The 9004-nt window shown below is 40.7% G+C and overlaps 1 protein-coding gene across 1 annotated transcript; it reads left to right on the top strand.

Annotated features, from left to right (window-relative positions):
- Positions 1-391: 391 nt before the first annotated feature.
- Positions 392-8448, top strand: GADD45A (growth arrest and DNA damage inducible alpha). The gene is made up of 4 exons (XM_073593772.1): positions 392-550; positions 2480-2581; positions 4014-4227; positions 7698-8448. Exons 1-4 carry the CDS (start codon positions 510-512, stop codon positions 7809-7811), a joined length of 471 nt encoding a protein of 156 aa, XP_073449873.1. The 5' UTR covers positions 392-509; the 3' UTR covers positions 7812-8448.
- Positions 8449-9004: the final 556 nt, after the last annotated feature.

Below are 9004 nucleotides of genomic sequence, written 5' to 3'. Positions count from 1 at the left end.
TGCAATTAAAGCCAAGGCAGCTGATGGCTCATTGGAAGGAAGAGAGGACGATGGGCTCTGATCCCAGGAGAATTCAATAATAAATGTGCTCATCCATACATTATATTAGAAATCACTTCCCACCGATATGATTGGTTGTGTGCAGATCTGCTCCCATATGTGGGGTGATCGGACATTACAGTGATGGGGGGAGGGGAGAGGAGGGGGGGCACTGCACACACCCAATGCAACTCAGGCTGCTGCAGCAGCGAAGGGGTTACAGCGCCAGTTCCCCTCCATCGCCTTGGCAACCGCCTGCCCCACAGAAGCGCCGCCCCTCATCCCGCGCCCGGGCCAATCACGAGGAAGCGGGGCCGACGATCAGGGCGCACCAATGAGAGGCGGCATGCTAATGAGGTCGCTTTGCTCTAGAAGCCGGGTACGCGCCGGGGGTGAGTCAGAGAGTCCGGAGAACTGAGAGAGAGAAGAGAAGAGAAGAGAAGAGATCACTGAGGACTGAGAACTGCAATATGACACTGGAGGAGCTGAGCGGGGAGCAGAGCCGGGGAAAGTAAGGACACCATGGAGGAGCTGTGTGTGTGTGTGCTGCTGGAAGAGGGGCCCCAATGTGACACCACTGCAAGAGAGGCAAGGGGCCCCACTGGGACTTTTCTACTGGGGGCCCCAATATGACTTCTGAAGTTCTGCATAGGAGACTGGGGGCCCCACTGGGACTTTTCTAAAGGAGACTTGGGGGCCCCAATATGACTTCTGCATAGGAGACTTGGGGCCCCCAATATGACTTCTGCATAGGAGACTGGGGGCCCCAATATGACTTCTGCATAGGAGACTAGGGGCCCCAATATGACTTTTGAATTGGAGACTAGGGGCCCCAATATGACTTCTGCATAGAAGACTGGGGGCCCCAATATGACTTCTGCATAGAAGACTGGGGGCCCCAATATGACTTCTGCATAGGAGACTGGGGGCCCCAATATGACTTCTGCATAGAAGACTGGGGGCCCCAATATGACTTCTGCATAGAAGACTGGGGGCCCCAATATGACTTCTGCATAGAAGACTGGGGGCCCCAATGTGACTTCTGCATAGGAGACTGGGGGCCCCAATATGACTTCTGCATAGGAGACTAGGGGCCCCAATATGACTTCTGCATAGAAGACTGGGGGCCCCAATATGACTTCTGCATAGAAGACTGGGGGCCCCAATATGACTTCTGCATAGAAGACTGGGGGCCCCAATATGACTTCTGCATAGGAGACTGGGGGCCCCAATATGACTTCTGCATAGGAGGCTGGGGGCCCCAATATGACTTCTGCATAGGAGACTAGGGGCCCCAATATGACTTCTGCATAAGAGACTGGGGGGCCCCAATATGACTTCTGCATAGGAGGCTGGGGGCCCCAATATGACTTCTACAAGGGTGACCCCATTAACTAATGCAAAAGTGGCTAGGGGCCCCAATTTGACTTCCACAGGGGTGACTTATGACCTCCACCCTGGCTAATGTAAGGGATGACCCCCAGTAACTAATGCAAAGGAGGCTCCAAATTTGACGACTGGTGACCCCAATATGACTAATGCAAGAGAGTCCCCCCCCCATATTCTGCAAGAGATTTGAGACCCCCATTCTGACTAATGGAAGAGAGACATGGGGCTCCAATTTGACTTCTACAAGGGTGACCCCATTCTGAGTAATGCAAATTAGTGATGGGGGCCCCCAAAATATTTATGCACAGGATCCTGGGGACTTCATTCTGATACAAGGGTGACCCCAGTAACTAATGCAAAGGAGGCTGGGGGCCCCAATCTGACTTCTGCAAGAGAGTTTTGGGACCCCTCATTCTGACTAGTGCAAAGAAGACTTTGGGGGGGGCAATCAGACATCTACAAGGGTGACAGGTGAACCCATCCTGGCTGGTTTCCAAATTCCCAACTTGGCTGAGGACCCTTATCCTGACCTTTGCATGGGAGGTTGGTGACCCCTCTGTGACAGGTGCATGGGGTATGGTGTGCAGGGTGGTCACCCTTGTCAGGTGAAGGTAGAGGGGTGACCTCAGAAGTCTTTCCAGTCTGCTGTGTGATCTGCTGGAGAGGTTGCACCAGGCTCATCCATCACTGGAGGTCTGTGACTGTTGCACGGTGCTCGGCGTGTATGTGGGGCGATGTGCTGGTTTGGGGTGCCACATTTGTATTGCATATTTGGGGGGCTGGAAGAGAATGAGGGTCTGACCCTGCAGGGTGAGCTGGAGAACTGACGGGAGTCACTGGGTGACGGTTGGTAGATGTGTCTGTATGATCTCCAGTTGGTGGATGTGTCTGAGTGAAGTTGACCCCCCCAGCCGGTGGCTGTGTGGTGATGATCGGTGGCTGTGTGGTGATGATCGGTGGCTGTGTGGTGATGATCGGTGCTGTATTCTTGCTGGGATTCAGTATTGGTCGGTCTTTGTGGAATGCAGCTAATGAGGACCTGTCATTGCAGGATGGACAGTGTGGGCACCGCGTTGGAGGAGGTGCTGAACAAAGCCAAAGTGCAGAGGACCATCACCATCGGGGTCTACGAAGCGGCCAAACTGCTGAATGTGTAAGTACATCCCATAATAATATCCCCCTCTGTGCATGGATTATGGATACTTCATTTCTGCTTTTGGGGACATGTGGGCTTCCAGCTGCTGATGGGGAACTACAAGTCCCAGCTTTGGCATTGGCGTTCTTCAGCAGGGGGTGGGGGGTGTACAGGTAGTCCTGACTAATATTAAGTGTAATATTCTGCTTATGCATGTTGATGGTAAAGTTTTGCATTTAATCCTTTATACTTAGTAGATCCCACCAATTGCTACTTCTGTCCTTGTGATAGCAACAAAGCTCTGATCCTCCTGTATTGTACTGTCTGCCCTCATGTTGTGAACCTCTGCATAAACTGTCAGTGCTATATAAATCCTGTATTATAATAATAATATAATAATGTATAAATCCTGTATTATAATAATAATAATAATAATAATAATAATAATGTATAAATCCTGTATTATAATAATAATAATAATAATAATGTATAAATCCTGATTATTAATTAATATATACATTCTAATTATTATTATATAAATCCTGATTATTAATTAATATATACATTCTAATTATTATATACATCCTTATTATTATTATTTAAATCCTGTATAATATTATTCTGGATTTATATTATTATTATTATTTTAACCCTGAATAATAATATATAAATCCTGTATAATAATATATATATTATTATTCAGGATTTGTTTATTATTATTAATATTATTATTCAGGAATATAATAATAATATTCAGGATTTATATATTATTCAGGATTTTAATATATATTATCCTGTATAATATTATTTTTCTGGATTATTATTATTTAAACCCTGAATAATAATATATAAATCCTGTATAATAATATATATTATTATTCAGGATTTATTGTTATTATTATTATTATTATTATTATTATTATTATCCTGAATAATAATAATATTATTATTCAGGATTTATATATTATTCAGGATTTTAATATATATTTTTTATTATTATTTTATTATTATACAGAATTTATATAATACTCAGGATTATAATAATAAAACATTCTGATTATTATTTATTTAATATTAAAACCCTGAATAATATATGAATCCTGTATAATATTATTATTATTATTATTATTATTATTCAGGATTTATTATTATTATTATTATTATTATGGATTTATTAATAATAATATTATCCTGAATAATAATATATAAATCCTGTATAATATAATAGTAGAGCATTAGATGGAAGGTTACAGTAATGCAAAGGTATCAGTAAAAATTCTGCATGATAATCCCAGGTCTACCCTAGACAGCCAGGCAACTGGCATTTTTAAAGGGCACCTGCAGAGGTGGCTGCCCTGCCCCCCCCCCCCCCAGCTCTCCTGCCTTGTCTGCTTCCCCTGGTTGTGTGGCGGTGTGTTCTAACCCCTGCCATGCGTTTGTTGTGTTGCAGGGACCCGGACAATGTGGTGCTCTGTCTGCTGGCCACAGATGAAACCGAAGACCAGGATGTCGCTCTACAAATTCACTTCACTCTGATCCAGGCGTTCTGCTGCGAGAATGACATCAACATCCTGAGAGTGAGCAACATGAGCCGGCTGGCTGAGATCCTGGGCGGCTCTGACAAGCCGGGAGAACCTGCCGACCTGCATTGTATTCTAATCAACGTAGGTGACATTCTCTGTCTCTCTGGGAGGATGAAAGGAGGAGGAGGAGGAGGAGGGGGGGCTGGGCAGGTTCCGCAAGCTTGCATTCCAGGGCTGGACCGAGAGGGGATTGTTGTTGCGGGTTACTATGTCTCCGGCTCACAAAGCCAGGAATGGACGTCACTCCCTTTTGTAAGTTGGTAGTAACGGAATGCCGCTTGCATATCTCTCTGTCCCACCAGGGAGGAATCCGAGGCTCAGGAGCAAAGTCCATACATAACTATAATTGTACGTCATATCCAAATGATGACATAGAGATACATCCTTTTTTTTTTTTTTGTGAGAAGCCACAGGTGGAAGCTGCCATTCATAAGTCAATGAAGCAGAGTCCGTTCAACTTTGCCGGATTTGTTGTCTCTGCCCTAATAGTAGTTGGTACCCCGAGAGTGTAACCTAATAATGCTTTATTGTGTGTATGCAATGTAAGCTACAACGCTTGTACCGCCTTCATTGCATTCTTGGGGCGCACTCACAGGGGCGGAGGAGACACTGCATGCTCAGTGCAGCCACCTGCACCACTAAGGCTCCGTTCACACTTGGAGTCGGGTGACTTTGGAGAGCAGCTTTGCATGTGTGCGACTTGTCCCTCTGCAAAGTCAGACCCGTTGTTGCATGTAAAAACATTCATGCAACTTTTGGGGGTTAACATTAAAGTCTATGGCCCTCAAGTCGCATGAAAGTCAGACCAAAGTAGTGACAGGAACTACTTTTAAGTCACTGCGACTTTTAAGTCGCACATATATGAATGGTTATTATTGCAAAACACGGCGTATGACTTGTCATGCGACTTTGATATCCAAACGTTGCATGACATTGCACTAGTGTGAATGGGGTTGTTAGCCATGGTTCACGTTAGTGCAGCTTGTCATACGACTTGTTGCATCCCATTTGCACCAATGGAAGCATTCAAGTCGCAGCAACTTTGAAAAAGGTTTCTTCACTGTTTCAGGTCCGATTTTTCAGCCTGAATTTTTGGCGGAAATTCGGACCTGTAAGGGACCAAAAGACGCACAGGGCTCTCCTTGTGCAAATTCGCATCGGAGCCGCAGAGGAGATATGTGAAGCGCTCCATAGAGAGCCAGTCATAATCTCCTATTGTGAATTGGAACCCGCATCTAATTCCCAATGGTGTGATCCCAGCCGAAAAGAAACTTCCCTGTGATTGTTGGCTGTGAGTTTTCTATGCACAGGGGGCGCGGCCAACCTTCCAAGTATTGCATTTGTCATTGCGGTTGGCTGCCTACACAGTAAACCTTTCCCTTTACCTTTGAACTGCACCTGTTATCCCCCCCGCCACCCACTCACTGGGAGAGCAACGCCTTGATTACAATGCATCCGGCTCACATATCCCACTCCATCCTTCCAGCAATAGAACAATTGATGTGCGGCAGGTATTCCTTTACCTGCCCAGCCTTTGGTTTCTGTTGCCAGTTCCTCGCTGGGTTCCCATGCTCCCCTGGGACTGACTCACTCCGGCATTCCTAAGCTCCATGCACTTCCCCACCCCTGGAAGGAGTTTCGGTAATGCTGGATCACCGTGACTTTGCTTTCTGCTACAGTTGCGCTTTTTTTTTTTTTTTTTTTTCTTCCTCTTGTGATTAACAAGTGGACTTTGAAGCACTGCGTGTGACATCATCACTAAACTATTCCCGTCCCCAACTTGTTCTGACATGCCTCTTAGTAACGGAAAACTGCTCGCTACTAGAACAGGTGCAATTATAAAATATAAGCAAATATTTTAGTGCAATTTTGGATGCTTTAAGGTCTTTTTTTTTTTTTTTTTAATTTTATAATATAAGCAAATATTTTAGTGCAATTTTGGATGCTTTAAGGTCTTTTTTTTTTTTTAATTTTATAATATAAGCAAATATTTTAGTGCAATTTTGGATGCTTTAAGGTCTTTGCTTATAATATTCTAAAAAAAAAAGACATTAAAGCATCCAAAATTGCACTAAAATATTTGCTTATATTATAAAATTTAAAAAAAGACCTTAAAGCATCCAAAATTGCACTAAGATATTTGCTTATATCATTCTAAATTTTTTTTTTTTTTTTAAAAAGACCTTAAAGCATCCAAAATTGCACTAAAATATTTGCTTATATTATTCTAAAAATTAAAAAAAAAATATTTTGGTGCAATTTTGGATGCTTTAAGGTCTTTTTTTAAAAATCTTTATAAGAATATAAGCAAATATTTTAGTGCAATTTTGGATGATTTATTAAATTTTATAATAATAAAGGCAAATATTTTAGTGCAATTTTGGATGCTTTAAGGTTTAGAATATAAGCAAATATTTTAGTGCAATTTTGGATGATTTATTAAATTTTATAATAATAAAGGCAAATATTTTAGTGCAATTTTGGATGCTTTAAGGTCTTTGCTTATATTATTATAAAATTTTAAAAAAGGCCTTAAAGCATCCAAAATTGCACTAAAATATTTGCTTATATTATAAAATTTAAAAAAAGACCTCAAAGCATCCAAAATTGCACTAAGATATTTGCTTATATCATTCTAATTTTTTTTTTTTTTTTAAAAAGACCTTAAAGCATCCAAAATTGCACTAAAATATTTGCTTATATTATTCTAAAAATTAAAAAAAATATATATATTTTGGTGCAATTTTGGATGCTTTAAGGACTTTTTTTAAAAATTTTTATAAGAATATAAGCAAATATTTTAGTGCAATTTTGGATGATTTATTAAATTTTATAATAATAAAGGCAAATATTTTAGTGCAATTTTGGATGCTTTAAGGTCTTTGCTTATATTATTATAAAATTTTAAAAATGGCCTTAAAGCATCCAAAATTGCACTAAAATATTTTCTTATATTATTCTAAAAATTAAAAAAAAAAAAAGACCTTAAAGCATCCAAAATTGCACTAAAATATTTGCTTATATTATTAAAAAATTAAAAAAAAGACCTTAAAGCATCCAAAATTGCACTAAAATATTTGCTTATTTTATTCTAAAAATTAAAAAAATATATATTTTAGTGCAATTTTGGATGCTTTAGGGTCTTTTTTTAAATTTTATAATAATATAAGCAATATTTTAGTGCAATTTTTGGATGCTTTAGGGTCTTTTTTTTACATTTTTATAATAATCTAAGCAAATATTTTAGTGCAATTTTGGATGCTTTAAGGCAGAGGTAGGCAACCTCGGCCCTCCAGCTGCGATGAAACTACAAATCCCATCATGCCTCTGCCTCTAGGAGTCATGCCTGTGGTTGTCAGGGTCTTGCAATGTCTCACGGGACTTGTAGTTTCACCACAGTTGGAGGGCCGAGGTTGCCCACCCCTGCTTTAAGGTCTTTTTTTTAATTTTATAAGAATATAAGCAAATATTTTAGTGCAATTTTGGATGCTTTTAATGTCTTTTTTTAAATTTTAATTTGAATTAATTTCTCTTTTTCTTTAAATTTCTAGAACCCGCACGCTTCTCAGCTGAAGGATCCCGCCATCAACAAAGTGAGCAACTTCTGCAAAGAGAGCCGCTACCTGGATCAGTGGGTTCCCGTGATCAACCTGCCCGAGCGATGACCCCCGTTCCGTTCGCCACAAAGGACACTTTCGGGTTTTAAAATTAAATTTTTAAAAGAGATAAAAATGCAGCAAAGGGTTTTGCAGACGCGCAGGGGGGTCCGTTCTTTGTGGTGGACGCTTCCACAGGATTTTACAAAATTGTACAGAAGAAAAAAATTGTAAAAAAAAAAACGAAGAAAGTGGACGTGACTGGTTTGGCTGCCTTGTGCTGTGCGGGAGGAAAGGCGCCGTGGTCTTGGGACACGGAGCCGGGAATGACGGAGAGAGAGGAAACTGCTGTGGAACTTTCAAGCTGTTCACAAATTTTTTTTTTGGTGCCTTTGTGACTTTTCAGGAGGGTCGGCACAGATATCGAAAAACAAACATCAGACTTTAAGTGTCTGGGGAGAAAAAAAAAAAAAAAAAAAAGCTTCTTTCTTAAACATTTTATAGTATTAATATAAATTGTTAATGTTAAGTTGACATATTTGAAAAGTTTAATTTATTTCCTCAAGATTTTATTTATGCAAATTTGTTACATATTTTATGAATTCCAGGAGCTGGTACTATACTTTTTTATACTCGGAGTGGTTGAGATGACTGACATTTTAACCTGTTTTTCATTGGATTGTTCTAAATAAAGTCTTTCAAATGACCTGAGTGTTTCTTCTCGTTCTTCTGTATTTAAAGTGCACCCGACATCAAACATTAAAGGGCAACAACATTAAAGTGCACCCAACATCAAAAATGTCATAGATTGCACCTGTTTGCCCGTGGATGTATCGGCTGCATTCCTTTTTCCGCTTGTGATCCTGCCAGTAACACACTTCTGTTCTAGTGTGACAACACCAACTCGCTGTGCTGTATTTCTGATAAGTGTTGTCACCCTGGGACAGGAAGTGTATTTGGATTACACAACACCTTTCCATTAGGGATGCACATACTTGTTTATTAGCGGCGAGTACCAATACTTGTACTCAAGTACTCGCCGATACCTTTTGCGGTGCGATTTGAGCCCATACAAAACAAAGAATCGCATGCAATTTGAACAGGAATGCTGTAAAATTCCTGTCCAGATCGCATGCAGTTTCCCGGACCTCCCTGTTTAAGCCCAGTGGGAAGTCCCTATGACAAGCCCGGGTTCACACAGGAATGGTGTGAGGGAAAGCCGCATGCAAATCTTTTACAGTGCGATTTGAGCCCATTCATTT

Source organism: Aquarana catesbeiana, linkage group LG07, assembly GCF_042186555.1.
Source record: "Aquarana catesbeiana isolate 2022-GZ linkage group LG07, ASM4218655v1, whole genome shotgun sequence".
Lineage (NCBI taxonomy): Eukaryota > Metazoa > Chordata > Amphibia > Anura > Ranidae > Aquarana > Aquarana catesbeiana.
This window is presented reverse-complemented; position numbering and strand designations above follow the sequence as displayed.

What these genes read in the sequence shown, in the direction of transcription:
- GADD45A (XM_073593772.1), top strand. Translation starts at nt 510, where the DNA reads ATGACACTGGAGGAGCTGAGCGGGGAGCAGAGCCGGGGAAA. An exon ending in GGGGAGCAGAGCCGGGGAAA is followed by an intron (nt 551 to 2,479) that starts GTAAGGACACCA and finishes CTGTCATTGCAG; the next exon opens with GATGGACAGTGTGGGCACCG. An exon ending in TGCATTGTATTCTAATCAAC is followed by an intron (nt 4,228 to 7,697) that starts GTAGGTGACATT and finishes TTAAATTTCTAG; the next exon opens with AACCCGCACGCTTCTCAGCT.